The sequence below is a fragment of the Anopheles funestus genome, chromosome 2RL, assembly GCF_943734845.2.
Source record: "Anopheles funestus chromosome 2RL, idAnoFuneDA-416_04, whole genome shotgun sequence".
NCBI lineage: Eukaryota > Metazoa > Arthropoda > Insecta > Diptera > Culicidae > Anopheles > Anopheles funestus.
This window is the reverse complement of record NC_064598.1, coordinates 14,848,114-14,868,047: the sequence shown is the minus strand read 5'-3', so window position 1 is coordinate 14,868,047 and position 19,934 is coordinate 14,848,114. Positions and strand designations below refer to the sequence as shown.

At 43.7% G+C, this 19,934-nt stretch overlaps 4 protein-coding genes across 7 annotated transcripts in view; 1 reads left to right on the top strand and 3 right to left on the bottom strand.

The window, feature by feature from the left end:
* The first annotated feature begins 45 nt into the window (after window positions 1-45).
* Window positions 46-1,588, top strand: LOC125765048 (uncharacterized). The gene is made up of 3 exons (XM_049429905.1): window positions 46-347; window positions 425-1,325; window positions 1,411-1,588. The coding sequence occupies exons 1-3, from the start codon at window positions 192-194 to the stop codon at window positions 1,485-1,487; spliced, it is 1,134 nt and encodes a 377-aa protein (XP_049285862.1). The 5' UTR covers window positions 46-191; the 3' UTR covers window positions 1,488-1,588.
* Window positions 1,589-1,684: 96 nt separating this feature from the next.
* Window positions 1,685-5,894, bottom strand: LOC125764949 (ER membrane protein complex subunit 1). Of its 2 annotated transcripts, XM_049429712.1 has the most exons (6): window positions 5,551-5,894; window positions 4,355-5,475; window positions 4,194-4,214; window positions 3,048-3,863; window positions 2,819-2,971; window positions 1,685-2,744 (listed from the first exon to the last, which is right to left on the bottom strand). In XM_049429712.1, exons 1-6 carry the CDS (start codon window positions 5,655-5,657, stop codon window positions 2,179-2,181), a joined length of 2,784 nt encoding a protein of 927 aa, XP_049285669.1. In that variant the 5' UTR covers window positions 5,658-5,894; the 3' UTR covers window positions 1,685-2,178. The 2 variants fall into 2 exon arrangements, with proteins under 2 accessions (XP_049285669.1, XP_049285670.1); XM_049429713.1 differs by lacking the exon at window positions 4,194-4,214 and having other exon boundaries at window positions 5,551-5,892.
* A 162-nt stretch (window positions 5,895-6,056) lies between these two features.
* LOC125764925 (DNA-directed RNA polymerase II subunit RPB2) lies at window positions 6,057-10,018 on the bottom strand. Its single transcript, XM_049429652.1, has 3 exons — window positions 9,838-10,018; window positions 6,326-9,744; window positions 6,057-6,256 (listed from the first exon to the last, which is right to left on the bottom strand). The coding sequence occupies exons 1-3, from the start codon at window positions 9,854-9,856 to the stop codon at window positions 6,167-6,169; spliced, it is 3,528 nt and encodes a 1,175-aa protein (XP_049285609.1). The 5' UTR covers window positions 9,857-10,018; the 3' UTR covers window positions 6,057-6,166.
* A 4,422-nt stretch (window positions 10,019-14,440) lies between these two features.
* Window positions 14,441-19,934, bottom strand: part of LOC125765143 (AN1-type zinc finger protein 6) — a 30,074-nt gene continuing 24,580 nt past the window's right edge. For all 3 annotated transcript variants that reach the window (XM_049430040.1, XM_049430041.1, XM_049430042.1), the window contains exons 3-6: window positions 18,929-19,845; window positions 18,523-18,834; window positions 17,692-17,839; window positions 14,441-17,525 (exon numbers count right to left, since the gene is read on the bottom strand). In XM_049430040.1, coding sequence (XP_049285997.1) covers window positions 17,377-17,525; window positions 17,692-17,839; window positions 18,523-18,834; window positions 18,929-19,027 — 708 coding nt within the window. In that variant the 5' untranslated portion in view covers window positions 19,028-19,845 and the 3' untranslated portion in view covers window positions 14,441-17,376. The remainder of the gene's footprint in view (window positions 17,526-17,691; window positions 17,840-18,522; window positions 18,835-18,928; window positions 19,846-19,934) is intronic.

The following is a 19,934-nucleotide window of genomic DNA, read 5'->3' as shown; positions in this document are numbered from 1 at the left end:
TACTAGCAAGGATTCAGCACTGTTACCGCAGCTGGTTGCGTCAAAAGGGCTCAAAACCGCGTAATTTATGTCCTGCAATCGTACGGTGTGCAGTTGTTGTACGGTGTATTCGAAAAGCAAACGTTGACGTTTCAACGTATATCGCGGTAAAACAAGCTAATGAAAGGACGCTAAAGCTAAAGTACACAAAAATGGAGTTGGCAAGCAAAATGATTAACGAAAAGCGTGATTTTCATTACAATGGCAAAGATAGTAACAATTTTGTGCGCTGCTGTGCCTGTCGGTGCTACACACCTTTTATATTTTACATAGTATCAGCGCCTGCGATTAAAACAATGAACATTTATGTAAGTAATGAAATGCATGTATCCTCACCGATGCAAGTGATGAAAGCGCCTAATCCATTCTGTTTTATTGCACACAGCTAAAACACAACTTCTTTTGCGCTGAATGCGTCCCAAAACCGTTGTCGCCGGCCGAGAGTGATGCATTATATCCTACCGGGAGCATACTAAACAATCCGGAAATCATGGATATGTTTGAGGGATATAAATTCTACAATCCATACTATCACAAATTTGCCACGAAGAACATTTTGATTATAACCGAGTCAGCCAAAATTCGTCCCAGTTATAAAGCAGTCATACGAAAACCGTTGCCGACAGAAGCGAAGGTAGAGAAAATTTGTAAACTCTTCCCGCTGGTGCATCAACTACCCAATAAGAAATATGACACAACTGTAGCAATGTACGAAGCGCTTCGACGAAAATTTAAAGAAATACGTGAAGCATACGATGCAACAAATCTTAGCCCTGATTTTCACGACAACATCGACTTGTTGGTTGATCGCACACCGCAAACATCACGAAGTCGTTCACAGATATATGTAACTAACTCTAACAGCAGCTATGCGTCGGATGTATACCAAATGCGCACTGCTGCCTCGGAAGAAGACTCGCTAACACCAAGCGACAGAACCATGGTACAAATCAGCTCGGAAATGATCAGCGATCACTTCCAACTTCCTGACAGCGAGGAACCTGTAGCGCCCAACCTAGCGACCGTTTCGACTCAGGAAGCTGAACACTCACCGAACATGATAAACATTAGTTCACAGGAACCTGAGAATGAAAATGAATCGGGACCGGCCTCAAGTATTTCAAATCTCTCGCAGAATTCCAGCATAGCAACTATAATCAGCACAGGGCTAAATAATAGCAGAACACAACCACGGCAGGGATTTAGTGATTCACAGGAAGCTGGACCAAGTGGGTTACAGCAACGAAGGGACGAAACTCCACTACCAAAGCGCCGCCGGATCACTGGTATGCAATTAATTTCCTGCAACGTCCTTTTATTTAATCACAAACGATATACATATTAGCTTACTATCTTTTTATCCTTTCACAGCTGTTAATCCTTCCCCCGCTGATGTGCAATCGGGCCGAACAACCAATAGTAGAATGCCACGGCTCCACGGAGGCTGAGGTCGGTGCATCTGTTGTTAATTTGTATTAAAATGTTCTTTTATATTATTACAAAAAATGTTGGCCTGGTCCGGAAAAGTACCACAGTTGACTATAAATGTGCCATGACTGTTTTAGATAAATGTAGTAACATTGTTTGTTTTTGCATTGATTTCTTTCTTGCACGCTGGAAATAACTTCCTAGGTACCACAAAACATTCACTGTCACACTGTTTTGGCGGAAGATCCACCACCGTTTTTTAGTTTTTATTTGGTCTAGAAAATTAAACTACGAATGAAACTTAAAATAAAATAATTGTAATATACGCCCAGCTACCGAAGTTGCCACCAAGTTAAAGGAAAATTAAAATAGCTGCCAATTCGCATTGTGGGGTGAACGAATATACCAGAGCAAATGGATTTCTTTTCCGCACGCCACGATACCAATGGGCGCATGTTTTACATACCTATTTCAATTAGACAGAAACTACTAGAACAGCGAACGCAATAAGAATAAGGTGTGTCCGGTTACAAACAAAACTCGATCGCGCGTAGCAAATAGGTTTGAAGTGAAAATGCATTTAAATGTCTTTTTGGTTGTACAATACGAATGGTGTTACACGCCACACACCATTTTCCATACACAGGAATCGCTCGCTTGCTTCGACCGCTTAAAGTGTACGGTTTTGTTATTGTTCCTTACATACGGTGATCACTTCCACGCTTGCTTGATGAGCTTTTTCGAGGAGAGCTGTTTCACCACAAAGGATGTAGTGGTTAGCACAACTAGCACAACCGTGATGAGGAAGTAATCAAAGTCCTCCTTTAGCAGATCGAATGTTTTCGATGGAGATACGCGAGTCACGAACAGATCGAGCCCGTGCACCAGTACCAGACAGGTGCTCTCCAGCCCGGATGGAGCCGTATGCATGCCGCGAATGTGTGCCACCGTCTGGTTGTAGTTGATAAGAATTTCATGCGGTAGCGGAAGTTCCGGCATGTACGGTACAATGCCCTCTTCGCGTGCCTTTTCGGGCGAGGTGACAGGTCGCCGGGGATCAAGCAATGCCCAGGACATTTCAGCGACCGCGCCTGTCGTAAGCCCGATCAAAATGTGTTTGCTTGTGATGCCTTTCTCGGTGATGGTTTCCTTCAGTGCGGCCACCGCCATCGGCAGTATGTAAGATTGGCGTTCCACCATCGGTAGTGGCGGTGCATCCAGTGAGCTCCATACGGTGCTGTTTGTTTGTGTCTTGCCCTCGTACAGCTCGATCGAGGCTGACAAAGCAGAATGTAAGTTTTATGTGTTATTTTATCAGGAGAAAGATTGCTTTCTTCACAATCATACTTACTTATCTCTGTGCGGCGTGCTTTATCATTGTAGTACGAATAAACTAACCAGTTCTCCGAGTGCACCATGTGCAGCGGTGGACGAATGCGTTTATGCGACATTGAAAACACAATAGAGCCAGATACAACGTCCACCAAATGCACGTTCAGAATGTCTGCAATGAGAAACGAATAGAAATGATTCCTTTTTAAACTCTGTACAGTTTGCCAACGGCACGCTTTCGTACTCACATTTATGAATATTATCCGGCCCATTAGTTGCGACGGCAACGAGATTCGGATTGATGTACTTGTACAGTACCGATCGGTCCGCCATGACACGTCCCTGCGAGTGCACGTGCTCGATAGGGCTCTTACCTTCGCACGCAATAATTTGTTGGCTTTTGCTCGCTCCACTCAAATCGATCTGCCACGTGGGAAGGGTTTCAAGCTTGCCGGCACGGTACTGCACCAGAAAGCCACGCATCTGCGCCATTCGCTGGTCGGTGGTGAAGAGATAGAAATTGTTCGCATGTACTGCCAACGATTCCGGAACCACGTGCGCATTGTTATCGTAGTCAAGCAGCAGCAAGCCTTTAAGGAAATCCGGACCCGTTTGATGTAACAGCGCAACCTGCTGTACGCGGTAAGGCAATGTGATTAAACCACCACCGGCAACCGGTTGACCGGTGATGGGGTTGAACACGTAAAGTAGCGCCCTTTTTGAATCACTCTTCTCACGCCCTAGAATGACGCACTGGGCCGGTAGTGGATAGAAGCGAGAGGTGCGCTGCACTAACAGTTTCATTGGCTGCCCGTTGCCGAAACCGGTGAAGGTCGACAGATAGCGCACCCAGTGATGTTTGCCCGACACATTGTCGATGCCAAATATCTTTCCGCTGGACGTGACCACTATGAGCATCTTGTGCAGTCCGAAATCATCCCTCACCAGGCCAGCCCGTTGGGCTTTCGATGGAGCCGGTCCAATGCCAAGAACATGTAGGATCAAATTTTTCACGTGTGACAACTGTGCTGTGATGCGGCGCTGGAAGGCTCCGAAGACATCCCCTGGGGGTAATTCGAATAGAAAAAACGATATTACTAATAAGCCGCTTAAGAACAAAATGAAAGAAACAAGAAAAATAACTCGTAAATCGTAAATACGAACCGAAATAAATAAATAAAATCGAAGTAAACGCAAAAGGAAACCAAAAACATAAAACACAATAAAGCAAATATCTATTGGGTCGATTCCACTCGACAGTCGTAATGACACAGCCTACTATGAACGCGTAAAACGAAATAAGAAAACACACTTGTGGAAAAAAAAAAGCAAACAACTTAATACATCCTGGCAGAAAGCGGCCAGTAAAACTTCAACAGAGCAATTACACTCACATTCCGGCCCATTTTCTTCTGCTATACAATTCCGCCAAGTTGTGTGAAGCGAACGAACGAAATAGGAAGTAAACGGATAGTTAGATACAATTATTTAAACTCGAGCTCCACCCGAGTTGCTGCGATTTAAAATATTAAGGTTTTACAAAACAATACCTTACCATTTTTGTTGTTAAGCTCCTCCTCAATTGCGCCCTCAGCATCGGAAAGCGTGAGATCGAGGAAATCGGCCGTCTCCACCTCGGCTAGTGCTTCTTCGCGTACCCATTTTATTTTTCCCTGCTGCACCAGCACGATTGCTCCATCCTCGGTGGATAAAAGTACCCGACACACAAGCCCAGCTGCGACTCTCGATGAACCACCACCGGACGATTGTTTGCAACGAATGGCAATCAGTTCCGGATCGCCTAACGTTTCACTGAACTCCGTACTGAATTCGACCGGTTCGAAACGCACAAAATCGCGCAACCGGTGTGCATTGAGCGTTAGCTTGTTGATCGTCCGATCAATCATACCTTGGAGAAGAATCGGTTCACCCTCCTGCACCATGTGATCTACCATTGCAGCATCACGCGATCCAAAGGCAAGTTTTTTATCGGAACGCAACGAATAGTAGCGGCCATTTTGGATGACAGCCGCTTCTCCACGTACCGCCCTGGGACAACCAATAGCTTCCGAGCCGAGTGGTTTCGAAACAACCGTGCTGCTAGCATCTGCCGCTAGATCGAGCCCGAGCAACTGTTCCTTGATGCCGCAGGCAAAAAAGCTGCCGGCCAGGGTACAGCGATCCTTTGCAATCCAACCAGCGGCAATGCGACTCGTCGTTGACCGTGCCTGTTGGCCGGATACAGCCTGATATGGTGTCACTTCCAGGTGCGATCCCCAAACGGGCACGACGTGGTAGAGTAGCCCATCATGCTCAAACCAAACCGCGGCCATTGCAGATTCCTCGGCGACCGACGGTAACAGGGACCATTCCCATTCGAGCGTACCTAGGTTGGAATTCCATCCGCGAACCAATGCCGGATTACTGCCAGTGACGGTAATCACATCGTACCCGCTATTGCCTCGATTTATTCTCGCCCCAGTCGATGAAGGGCTTGTAACGTGCAAAAGCTTTACCGTGCCACGGGGACCATTTTCTAGCACTTGGCGCCAGAGGATATCACCAGTTTTGGCGCTAATTGCTGCAAGCACGTTGCTTTCGGTCGCGACAATTATCCGATCGACGGATGATGTATCGAAGGCACCATCCACTATCTTTCCAACGTACTGTTGTCGCCTAAAACACAGCCATGTAATGGAATTAGTCGCACGAAAGCCGCAAAGGAAGTAGGAGCAATTGTTCGGAACTTACCAGTCAAATTTTCCTATCTGGTCTTCGTATAATCCACTGCAGGTCGATAATAGAACTAGTAGTAGAGCTAACCCACGGCGCCAGACATCGCCAGCGCTATACCTCATTTTGTAAGCGCACCCGTCTATACTACCAACACCTGCTGCCAAATCTTACCAAAGGATTGATTTTTAGTCAAAACTATGTGGTTTTTTATCTGCTTTCCGCTACTACACGACAAACGCGGCTGATTAGTTATTTTTTCACCTGTCGGCTGATTTGGACTTTTCCTTCGCTGACATTAATTTGACAGCAGGGCTGCCAGCCAGTCAAATCATGTTGAAATAACCCTCAAGCTACTAGAGGATTATATTACTGTTCTAGGTCGAATATTTTTTATATGCTATAATAAAATTTTAAATAAAAAATGTACTATTGTACTATTCGATATATATTAATTTATGAGTTTACGAGTTTCACTTGATAAGTTTCTTTTTTTATATTCAACAATAATGTCCACACGTGGCTTATTTAAATAAAGAGCTGTTTTATTCTAGAGAAAAGTAAAAACACATTACACGTGTGTGCAGCAAACAGCCGAACCGAAACTAATCGGAACATTAGCGCGCTATGTCGTTTACAGTACCATCAATCGTGGCGCAATGTTCATTGCCATCAGTTCCTGGAATAAGAGTTTCGCAGCGTACGGAAGCTTCACCTGAGATATCTGCAAAATACAAAGAAACATAAAAATTAAGCTCTTCATTCACAGCTTTTTGAATAAAACCATCATTACCTGTGTCTTATTTTTGCAACCCTTGCACTCGAACGTATTGTTGCGCAGATTAGCGATCGCGATCAGTCCGCAGAAGTTGCACACGTGAATCCGGTACGGATCGGATACCTCGAACAAACGTTCGCGCAAAAACTGTGCCGCACCGTGCGAAATTTGACAATCACGTTCCATCTCACCGAAACGTAAGCCACCGTCCCTAGCACGACCTTCCATGGGTTGTCGTACGAGTATCTGCACCGGACCACGGGCCCGCGAATGTATCTTGTCGTCCACCATATGCTTCAGACGCTGGTAGTAGGTCGGACCGAGGAAAACTTGCGCATTGATCTTGCGCCCGGTGTGCCCATTGTACATGACCTCGTTACCACGCAGATGGTAACCGTACTCCTGCAGGAAGGTGGAAATCTTCTGCACGTTTACCGCATCGTTGAATGGCGTTGCGTCACCGATTTCGCCCTTGTTTGAACCCAGCTTCCCCTGGATGCACTCGATCAAATGGCCAATGGTCATACGCGACGGGATAGCATGCGGGTTGATGATAATGTCCGGCGTAATGCCCTCGCACGTAAACGGCATATCTTCCTGGCGGTACTGAATACCGCACGTACCTTTCTGTCCGTGGCGCGAAGCAAACTTATCACCGATCTGTGGAATGCGTACCGATCGCACACGGATCTTGCAAAACTTGTATCCTTCGCTGTTAAGGGTCAGCATCACCTGATCGACGATACCGGTTTCGGAGTTTCGCAAAAACGTTGACCCATCTCGCTTGGTGTACCGTTTCGTCGTCCCGTCCAGATCGTCATCCGTTTCGGGCAGCGTGATCGTCTTGCCAATGACAACGTCATCTCCGGAAACACGCAATCCAGGCGCAATAATACCATCCTCGTCTAACTTATCGTACAGCGCATTCCGCATGCCCTGACACGTCTGCCGGTTTGGTTTCTCGAATTGTTCTTCCTGGTCACCGATGCGCTTGCTTTCCGAATCCTTGTACGATCGATAGAACACCGACCGGAAGAAACCGCGCTCGACGGCCGATGCGTTCAGGATAACGCTGTCCTCCTGGTTGTAGCCCGTGTAGCAGAGAATTGCTACGATCGAGTTGATACCGGCCGGCAACTCACGGAAACGAAGGTACTCCATCGAACGTGTCGTTACGAGCGGTTTCATCGGATAGTAAAGCACGTGCGCAAGCGTGTCCATCCGCACGTGGAAGTTGGTGATGTAGACTCCCATCGCCTGCTTACCCATAGCGCTCTGGTAAGTGTTACGCGGGCTCTGATTGTGATCCGGAAAGGGAATAATGGACGCACAGACTCCTAAAATCATCGCCGGGTGAATCTCGCAGTGTGTGTAGGTCGTACAGTAGGCGTACTCTTTATCCTGTTTCAGATCGTACGGTGTCATCGCGATCATAACCGTTTCTTCCTCGAGAGTGTCGATGTACTCGACCACACCGGACGCCACCAGCACCTGCCATCCATAGTTATTGTAATCTCGATCCTTCAACATGTCGATGTGGTTTTTGCGCAACAGTAGTGATCCATTCTCCACGATCAGCAGTGGCCGACAGATACGACCGGCGTCCGTGTAGATGCGAATTTCACGATCCCGAATATCACGGATCATCGACACTTCAGACACGATAATATCCATCTGACGGCGCAGCTTCCTCAACGTTGCCATCAACTGTTCCGGATCGCGATGGATACCCACCCAACAGCCGTTGACAAAGATCTTGGTTGCATCAGCAATAGCGGACGGTGCAATTTCTTCCAAGTTTTCCATAGACCACTCTTCCAAGAACTCGAGAATGGGAGACGGCTGAGAACCGACGGAAATGTACGCCATTAGTGCCAGATTCTTCACCAAACCGACCGCAGCACCTTCAGGCGTTTCGGCGGGACAAATCATGCCCCAAAGTGTGTTGTGTAGCTGTCGAGGTTTTGCCAGCTTGCCGTCACGTCCGATCGGTGAATTAACGCGTCGTAAATGGCTCAATGTAGAGGCAAACGTCAAACGGTTCAACACCTGAGACACACCAGCGCGTGCCTGATGGGCTTTCTTCTGATCGCCCCAATTACCCGTGGCCAGCGAATAGCGCAAACCGTCCGTAATAATCTTCGTCTTGATGGCCAGCTCGAGGTTAAAGTCCTTTCCACGATCAATGAACTTCTGTGCGTACATTCGTACCTCCTTCATTAGGTTTTTGAATAGTCCACGGAACAAAAACGCCAGCAAGGGACCGGCCAGATCCAAACGCTTGTTACCGTAGTGATCACGATCGTCCAGCTCGCGACGGCCTAGCGCAGCCAGCAGCAACCGATGCACCATGTATCCGAGGAAGTATGCTTTCTTGGTTTCACAAAAATCGGACACACCCACGTGAGGCAACATTTCCTTCTGCAGGATTTCTTTCGCGTACTTGATACGCTTGTCCTTAGTAACGCCCGGCCGTGCACCACGAGCTCCGATAAAGTTAAGCGCTACATTTTGCTCCTGCACGACGAACGCTTCATCTAGCGACGGCTTCACCATTTCCATCATTTCCGGATCGTCAAAGTCGTAAATGATGTGTTCGAGGATGTCTCGATCAGCGACGAACCCGAGCGCACGGAACACGATCATGATCGGAATTTCCTGCTTCACGTACGGCAAGATCGCTATCACGCGCTGCCCGATGGCCGATTTTTTTATACTCTGACCGCCTCGAGCCATCATGTTCACCCACAGCGTCGAGGTGGGTCGTGAACTGTGTTCCAGACAGGACCGTATCTCCGTTTTGTAAGCATATTTGCCATCTTTCATGCTGAACACGTACACCGTATTGGTGGCCATCTTCTCCTGTGCGATCAGTACCTTTTCCGAACCGTTGATAATAAAGTAACCGCCCGGATCGAGCGGACATTCGTTCAACTCAGTCAAATCACGATCAGTTAGCTGTGACAGCAGACAGTACGTGGAACGCAACATGATAGGAATCTTGCCAATGAACGTTTTCTGATGTTGTGTTTCGACCGGATCTTGGCCTTCGACCAACTTCGTCTTGGTAATGTCTACGTACAGCGGTGCGGAGTAGGTCAGATTGCGTAGACGTGCCTCGTTCGGCATCATCGGCGAGGGGGAACCATCCTTTTCCCAGTGCGTCGGTTTCGACAGATAGATCTGGTCAAACTTTAGCAGGTAGCGCGTAGGGTTTTCAATCTCGCCTGACGAATGTTGCGCTTCCGCTGTCAGCTCGATGGCCGGCGAATCTTCCACGATTCGCTGTACCGACATTTGTATGAACTCATCGAAGCTGTCCAGCTGCTGCCGCACGAGACCCTTTTCGTCGAAATATGCGTTGATGACGATCCAGCATGCTTCCTGCCACAGTTCGTGCGAAATCTCCTCTGGATCTTCCTCCTCGAAATGATCTAAGCCGCCGGAAGAAAGTTGTGAAATGCAGTGTTATGATGGTGCATGAAAACGGGTTGTTTCACGCAAACGGTTCCACTGTATCGGCTTACCTTCTTCATTTTCGTACATGGTGCGATGGTACCGAAATTATTTTTCACACTTTTGTTTACTATTAGTATTCAGGCAACAAAGCATTAGCCAACTTGTGTCCGCGCTTCACTACACCACACAATTGGTTAATGGCGTCGGCAAAAAATGCCTTCTTCTTCGTTCGGTCTTGTTTGTGCGAGTGCTCTTTTTATGTTTGCCTGTCAAAACCCTATTGGGCTTGGTTTATGTGATTGGTTTGATTTCTTCCCAAAGCAAACAAATCACGTACGCAGCCAATTTGTAATTGTTTTGAATTTTGCAAAATTTGCCAACGATTTTATAATATAAAAACTGATACAGAAGAAATGAAAGGTTTCTTCTTACTTGTAATATTGTGAGCACATTTCTTTGCGCTTAAGAAAGATAGAGGTAAGTATTGCTGCTTATAAACTCTTGCTATTCGACATGACGAACCTGTCCATTTCTGGACGAATTGAGAAGGACTTCAACGGAGGGATAAGCGTCGAACTCTATAGTTGCCATGAACTTGCTGAAATTTCTAATCATAATTGCATGCTACTACTTACTCCCTATCAACCTGTACAATGTAGGAAATAGAATCTGATCTGATCATTTGTCCGCGAACACCATTGGCAACATTTCGTGAAAGAGGAACCTTTCAGTTTAAATAAATTATTTGGAGCTGATTGTGAAATTTATTTACAGCGTTACTCAATTAAAGTTTTGGACGAAATTGGTACGTTTTTGACCCATTTACGTAAAGGCAGCATCCGAAAGGTATTTGTCGCTCAAATGGTTATGCATTTCATGATTTCTTTTCAGAATCTTCGGAAGACTAGGTATTTAATGTTTTCTCAACTTATCACCGAAACATACATACACACACAACACCAGCGATGATACGTTTTATTTTTCTCACAGTTTATTGTTGTTTACCCTTTCCGAAGATGTATATCCTACACCAGAGTTTGCACAACATTGTCACGGTGTGAAGTTCTGACTTCGTTCCTAAATCACCAACATCACACACTAACGACGCACGATGGACGATATCTCCCCCTCACCACACTACACCCACACATTGTTCATGTGTTTTTTTGGGGGCACGTTTTTCCCCCTTTCGTCCATTTCTGCTCATTCTATTGTTCTCTCATAAGGTGTGCACCACAATACGGTATATACCCATTCAATTTAGTGGTAGTTTTCTTAGTGCTGTTTTGTCCCCTCTCCTATTTTCGGCCCCCGTGTTCTGAATCCCTGTGTTTCACTGATCGCCAACTACGCTTAATCCACCTTCAGCTTGGGATCACATCGATCACGTGTACAAGATAAGTGGTAAGTGGAGGTCCGTTTTTACTCCTTTCGAAAATGGCCTACATACATATCCCATGTGTTGTGTTCTATGTGCACGTTTATACGCGTGGTGGTCACTCCTCCACCCAATTTACTAGCATCGAAGTAATAAGTTACAGAGCTTTTACTATGATAGTTTTCTTCCATTCCAACATTTTTTGGATTGTGTTATTTTTGTTGTTGTTTCAGTTTATACACACACACACGCGCACTGATTACCCATCACACCATCGTCGGCACTCTGTAGGATATTGGGCCGTGGGTGTTTGTTTGGTGTGCCCACGCTACATATCTCGTTATAAGAAAAAGCCTTTCTCTCAGGCATAACATGTTGGAAAACTGAAGCAAACGACAGATACAAGGATAATTGATAGTGATTTGCATTAAGTGGAGAAATCTGAAACAGAAATGTCCTCTCATCGTACCGTGGCACGACATACATTTATCGTAGCTCTAGTTTTGTTGATCAAATCCAAACAAAGGTTGAAACAAACGTAAGATCTATTAATCTTTTTTTCCCTTACGGATAGTTAGTAACAGTTTTCCACTTGAGCCTTTTGTGGGGGGGGGGGGGTGAAAAGAAAGCAGGATTACATTACCCACCCCCAGCATTATTCTTTACCACTTCTGATTTATCACCTTTGTTTTCCTTCTTCTATTGCAAAGTGTATGTATTGTGCCTTTCGAAATGTTCCTCAATCTGCGCAAGATCTAAAGCGAGACGTTATAGTTAGTTTTTTCTTTGTTTTACATTTTCTGTTTAATTTCTTCCTAAATTACAGATCCTTAACGGTGGCGGCTTTTCAAACGTTCCACTAAACATACGCTTCCCGATCGATTAATACCATAATCGCCGGGCCCTCCCCGTTTCTACATGTTGTTTTGTTCCTTTCCGCTCGAAATAATGCTCAAAAGTGATGAATTACACTGCTCTGCAATAAGTATGTTAGTTCCAACCTTAAGCCTACCTCTTTTATACACATTAATATATGTATATATGCATATGTATATATGTATAATAGCGCTCAGAAAGGAAGGATACGAGTGAGAAAGGTGGTAGCCAAAAAGGGGAACAGGCAAGATGCTAGCAAGAAAAACAAAGCCAGCACAATATAGGTTGACTACGAAGCAGCGTGCTGTTGTTAAAGGGAACTGTCTTTTTTGAACTGCTAAATTCGAATTTCTTTCCACGTGTTATTATTTCGATAAAACGTAATATGTGATCCATTTCCATTTTGCTATAATAGCTTTAGTATTGAGACACAACTAGAACTGTGATGAAAGAAAAACAATTCGAAAAAAACTAAGCCGTAGACAAAATACAATACACACCCCCCATCACTGTGAAAAGCAGAATAAGTTTAATAATAACTGTGAAAAGCAGAATAAGTTTTAAATACAAAAGAAACATCCAGAAAACGTGCACAAAACGGTGTACCAAAGATGAAACAAACAAAAGAAAGGAAAACAAAGATGAAAACAAATAAAACGAGAAACAAACGAGATTGTATAGATCAGGTAAAATTTTTCTTACGGGTTTTCTACTATAATAACACAACATGTATCAATTTGTCTAGTGACTTAAACGCTAAAATCTATCCCTTGTTTCCACATTGATGCTGCATACTTCGCTTAGTAAAGGTATGAATGAAGAGTCGAGTAAATCATACGCATATGGAACTAAATGCTAAACGGGAAAAGCACGTAATCAAAACAAGACACGATTAATTACGGAGGCTGTAGGATTTGAATCCTTGTCCGTATCCTGCTGCTTTGTCAACCGACACACCACGGTGTGCATTGCTAAATAAGCTAATGGGATCGAATGAAGTATAATAAACAAAAAACACCAAAAACCGTACATTGAATTTATCCGAAGTAACACCTGATTGTGTGTATCAGCCCCCTGTTTTGCACAACACACCCAATCTACATTTTGGTTGTATTCCACACACACACACATGAAACGGACATCTATTTAATAACAAATGCCACGGCCCGAAACATAAGCAAATAGACACAGAATCGCAACGTGCAAATGCAACATGTTGTGCATCCGATCATGACAAAACCAAATTTTAGAGACATATATTCTTATCAAACGAATTGCATTTCAGTAACTAATATAAATGGAAAAAAGGTCAGTAATTTAACCTTAACTTCATACCACTCTTGTTCCCCTTTATACCGGTTTGTGTTGGCCTGTTGCAAACCGAATGCGTGAAATCATTCGCTGGTTACGCAAAGTAATGCATTGTTAATAAGATAAGAACCTAATCCGTGTAAATTGGCGTTCTTAAGTGCGATTGTTACCGTGTGGGCTCACTCTCTCTCTCCCTCTATACGATGTGTGTACATTGTTGTATTGCGTGTGTTAGGTTTACAATTAGCCGAACAATATCGTGCAAAAAAGGTTTAACCTTTTAAAACAAAATATACATTAACTCATTCTGTTGCTTTAGTTTTTTGACGTGGTGCTTTGGGACTGTGCCTTGAGTAACGACCGAAACAAAACACATCGTACACCGTGTTACGTTCACCTACTACCCCTGGTGAGCCGCCTGTTGAGGTCTCTGGGAGGCCAGTAGTTGTAGTAGTAATAGTAATAGTAGTGGTTACTCGTCGCACCTCTAAACGCTATTGGATCTATTGCTGAACTCGTTCTTGATGATGTGTTACAATCCTACCAGCGCTATCGAACGTGAAGCCACATCGTTTGAGATGCTTTCTACCGATGGGTATCTTTCGCAAAATATCTTTCGTAGTTGCGCTTTTCAATGTTTTGCTGCTGTTTGTTTGTTTTTTTTTTTTACAGATACAAGTCTATTAATCTATATTACAATCGATTAAGGGTGTGTGTGTGTGGGGCTATCAAAGTGTGGTCATGTACGGAGCGACACAGCTCTATTTGCCTCTTATCAATTTATCTCTGTTCTTTGCTTGTTTTCGCTTTCCCTTTTTTTCCTCCTCTACTCCTTACTATAGTTATATCTCATTCATTCGCGTTTTCTATTATTTTCCATTCTCTTGCATTCTGCACTCAGGATGACCACGTGTGTGTTGTGGTCGAATTTTGCTTAAAGATTAAAGTTCAGTAGTTTTATTCGCTTAATTTTAAACCGCCGCTCTCGCTAGTTTTCATTTTAGGTTGACTTTTCGTTCCGATGTAATAAGCATTTTTTGTTTCTGTGTGTTTTTTTTTGTTTTGTATTTTCTTTCCACGTTTTGTTAGTAAAATATATATGCAAATATGTATAGTATTTTTTTATATTTTTTATATGTATATGTATATTTATATACGAATTAGATTTCTTTTGCTTATCCATTCATATTCATCCCATTGTTTCATCGGTTCCATTATCTAATTCGTGTTTCCGCAATCCACCGCACGCCCCCTACAACTAAGTTCAAGCTGAACCAAAGAAAAAAAAACATAAACAAATACACAACACGCACACTTCACGCACACGTAACACGTACACGCTCAATCGCACACAAGAAGAATTGCATTTAAATGTTACACTTTTTATTCATACTTTTCTGTTGGAAGATGTGATCGCTTTTATCAGTTGGCTGGGCTGGCTGGTTGGTTGTGAGTGTTGTGTATGTGTGTCTTTATCGGATACCTAACGCGATTATCTTTGCTACACTTTCCGCTAGATATTGATTACACAGAAACGCCATTCTCGTGGACAGCATCGTTTTAAAAATAGTTTTAACTTGTTGTTTGCATATGCTTCGATTAGACTAATCATACATATAATTCTGCGTTGCTTGGAGAACCAGTTTATTTCCCGCCCGAGAGTGTGTTGCAAAAGGATGCATTAAAATTAATTATGTTTCATTGCAGATTATTGCATTTTTACATGGTCTTCGATGGTGCAAAGAGCAAAAGAGAAAAAAACAGCATTTTTGCATTTCGTTTCATAGTTCTAGCTCCAATCGAAAGAACGAAAGCTTACATTTTTGATAAACCATTGCACGAAAGAAATTCCATTTGCGCAATGCTAAAAGTAACAATAAGGAATTGAGCTATTATGTAAAGATGGTTGACCCACTCGTTGGAGCAGTAAACTTTAAAACGATCGAAGAAAACTAAAAGATTAGACTAACAAGACAACAACGGATGAAACAGACAAAGCGTCAATTATAGAACAAGAAACAGACAATAAAAAGAAACTCGAACCCAGCACAACTAGTGAAAAGGGAAAAGACAAAACAAAGCGCTAGGGGTAGCGCGATTAAAAGACAAAAAAAAAATGAAGAAAGAAACCAATTTTAAAACAACTAATTCGAATCAGTTCACACAGGATCGGATCTGGGAAACTAAAGCGGTATATTTATATTCCTATGTACATCGATAAAACTAGAATTTAATGATTTAGTGCAAATGAGTTCGGTGTGCTGAGCTAATGATCAGCCCAATGTGCCCAAAATACACTTGCACGAAGAAAACCACTTAATACTCTCAATACGCAAACCGGTTGATGGTGGTATTGTTCGCAACCAGCTGAAAGAGACTTTCCCGACAATAACAGAAAACAAGCTAGCTGCTAATAAAAAAAAAGCTAATAGATTTTTAATTCCTTTGCACACACACAGTAAAAGCGAAGAAAAATAGTTCAAACCCAATCGAACGAGTTTCTCATCAAACCAATCATATCATCATGTCTATTACTGACTTATTTTACTACAGCTATCATACATTTGTGTAAAAAAAAATATAATAAGCGTGATAATGTTTCTACCAGGGACCAAGTTGGATCAACGAAAACGAACAAAATACGTGTATGAATGTCAAAATCTCCATCATCCACAGCAATTCCTTCTCCTTCGCCAATCTATATTCAGCTTCATATACAGGGTGAGTTTGCGCCGCCGTCTACACGCGTTTCTATGATTTGATTTGCATTCGTTATAGAAATAAAATCTTTAGGATTTGATTGTTTAGGAGTTCTATTATCAACTCACACACGCACATACACACACACGCGCGCACAGGGTGCTGAAGGCGAGCGACTAAGTACACCGGCAAATGGCAAACATCTGCGCAAGCACTTATTCATTATCCTTGTTGGTTTTTGTTTTGCTCCATAAAAATAAAGCCCAGTCGATTATCCTACTAGTAGGAGCAACGCACACTAGGGCCAGCGCAAGTGATCCTAGTTGAGCGTTTCGCCTTTCGCACGCGCGCGTATGTGCTGTGCATGTTTTGCTGTGCCTCACGCGTATAGCATTGTACGTGCTAGTATGGGTGTGTGCGCGTTATAGCTTTCACAATGTGTTCTCGCTGCTTTCTTTTATTGTGTCTCATATTTCATTACTCTTTAGATTGTAAAGTGTGGCGTGTTGTGCTGTGTATCCGTATATGTTTTGTGTGTAATCTTGTAAAATAATTCTACTCTCATAATTATTTTTCTTAACGAAAATACACACCCGCGTGCTTAGATGAGTTGTATTAGCTGAATCCATGTTTTTGCCATTTTGTGTTTGTGGGATGGTTTCCTTTTTTTGTTTGCCAGCAATTGTGTTTCGCCTTTTTCTAGTAACTAAAATTTGGCGCCTTTGATGCCTTTAGCCTTCTTCCCCATCCCCTTGGCCATGTTTACTATGCACACACGGGGAACCGCGATTGCGATAGCGTCCTTCGCCCACACATGTTATCCGTTTGCCTGCAGTTGCTCGCTCCCTCTGTTGCTGGGCTTTCTTATTCCTTTGCGCTGGTGGTTTGATCTCCAGTTACGCTCGTCAGTGATTCAAAGTATGAAATATGCACACGGGGTTAGGCGCTGCACAGCAAAGCAGAAGCAACGGGAGTAAAGGAAGTTGCCGGCTATCGAGCATGCAAATTTCGCAATGATGTGTAAGAGCGAGAGAGAAAGAGTAAAGGAGGCGTGTGTGCCTGCATAACCATGTTGCCCGGAAGTTTCTTTTATGAAAGAATTTCCGCTCTTTTTGCTACCCCTCGGATGCTCTCCCCTCCTCTCACAAATACTACACATGTGGGGAAACGACGAATCGAGAAGAAAAATGCTACGAATTTAACGAGACATATGACTGCATATGCTTATAGTGGTGGTGGTGTGACTGTAACGATGTTGGTGACCGGTGCCCGCTGCCGCACACTGGATGCTGCGCTGCACTGTTTGTGACGAACTATTACGATACGATGGCACGAAGGGTGTTCAAATTTTCTGAATCTTTTCGCCAACCACGACGGGATTATTACGCCTAATTTCTGCTGCACCGAGTTCCCGGTAATCGAACGAACATTCATGCTTGTCGCTGTATCGATGTATCGCGCAGAACAGTCCACCACACCGGCACTCGAATCCTTTTTGGGACGAAGATGAAAATGAAAATAAAACCAAACAAAAGAACATAATCAGCAAAAGAGAGACAAGAGGTAGGCACGACGAATAGCGGGTGCAATATGTAAAAGTAAAACGATGTGAAACAAATTCACCCCTAAAGGGCACAACCAGGATACGCATACTTACCGGTTAGTCCTACTTTCTTACGGCAAGTTGCACAACGGTTTTTCTTCTTCTTTGCATCATCCTTATCACCATCTTTGTCTTCGTTATCAGCTATGGAACTGTTATTACTATGTCCGCCAAGGCTACCACTGTCCTCAGTGTTAATTTTCTAAAAAGAGTATAAAAAAAATTTGTCAACAATATGATAAATTGCTCTTGATTTGGTGGACGATCGATCAACAGGATTATGAAAGTAATTATTACAAAACTGAATTGATACAAAATACTTTTAATTATTTTAATCTAAACAATTTGTGTAAACTATTCTCGCACTAATCTACTATAATCCTAATTATTTCGCTTGAATAATCCAAAACATAGACTAATGAGCAATATATTTACCCGTTTTCTAAGTTTCGCCTCACTAATCACGGTCTCGTTAGGTATCGTTTTGTTCAAAGGCGGTACCATATTTAATTCTTTTTTGCAATTCGAATGTCCAGCTTGCTCTGGCGATTCACCATCAAACGAGACATTGAAAATAGTGTGCGAGTCAGATTCATCTTCATCGCCAAGACCGTCGGTGGCAAAGAGTAAAGTGTGCTCTTCGTCATCCACCACCTGCTCTTTGCCTAAATGGACTTCATCAACAGTGGAAGTAGCTTGGTTTAACAATTCAATTTCGTAATAAAATTCATCTTCCTCACCACTACCTTCATCATCTTCACTTGGTTCGGACGAGCTACCATGAGCTTCGCCCTTTGTGAAGAAAAATAAATAAATTACTTGGATACATGCAAACCGAATGTCCGCCTATTTTATGCGCTAGTCCGAAAAGTGTTCATCACTTACATCCTTGTCCGAGCAGAATAGGGCACTGTGCACGGTCGGTTGTGCTGTATAGGTAGCGGAGACTACCGGATTGTTGGCGGAAGCGGCACAGGACGACGCCGATGGAGACGCGACCGATGCGGATGCAGAGGCTGATGTGGTTGTTGTGCTGCTGCTACTACCAATGCTGCTGGCAAAGCTTTGCGGCGTCACGACGGGACGGATACTAATTGAGGACGCTGTTACCGACTGGCCAGATGCAGGTTGTTGAGGTGCATTGTTGCTGGAAGGCGTACTGCTAACCGGTGGTTGCTGCTTCTTTCTGAGCAAATCCTGTGTTCAATGTGGTAAAAAAGAAATGTGTGAAACCAGTATTTCCACCCGCACACACACACACACGTGCCCCGCGTGTTAGTGTTTTACTTACTTTGTAGCAAACTGAACATAATCCATCCTGTGCCGGATTACCGTAGAACCCACATCCAGATCTACACATCGGCTGCATTGCATTTGATTCGCGCTCCATCCTCCCCTATCCGCACCAACTGTTCTGTATCGTGGCTGCCTACTCCACGTGCACTTTCTTTGCGTATCTGTGGAAAGTGGTTCCTCTGTGTGTTTGTGTTTCGTGCTTTCTCGCCGCTAGCAGCTACTCCTCCGTCGACCGCTAACGATTAAAAGCGCAATTTTGACCTCAACACCGTTGAAACGGCTCTTGGGATAATGATACAACGTACACGTACGCACAACAAACGCCGACACACCGAGGGAAACACACAAGCTTCAATCAAGATTTTTCCTACACTGAAAATTTCCTTTCACTCGCTATGTGAAATACGGTTACTTGGATGTAACATGCATTTGACTTCTCCTGACCGAATTTGTGTTCAATTTGAGAATGTTTTTTTTTCTTCGTGCTGTTGGCTAGAGGTTAGGTGCCCGCTAGTAGTATGCTTCTCCAGTCCAATACACACTTCGTTATTGCTACTGATGAATTTCGAATCAATCGATATTACGCCGCCGCACCGAACCGAGTTTTTGGCGTTGTTAACGGTCGACAGTTAAAACAGGCCGAAAGCAATACGCACTTAAAATAAAGATCGCACGTTGTTTGTGTGTCCAGTCGACGAAATAGATTACTTTTTCCTGTCGTAGCTACTACAGAGTTGTATGCGACGGTGGCTCCCTTGATCACTCGCTATAGAACACGTGTGTGATTTCTTTTGCGCACCTCTTCTTTTGTTTTTTTTTCTCTCTTGTGTTTGGCCGTTGGTTGGCAACCTTTTTTTTTCTTTTGCAATCTTTAGTAGGTAGGCTGTTGCGCCTTCTTTCTACCGAAGGTTTCTGAAATTAAAAAGAAAAGCGATATTAGACAAACATTAGGCCCACGTTAGATAGATGGTACACACGGATGTGTTATGATGGTTGTACTT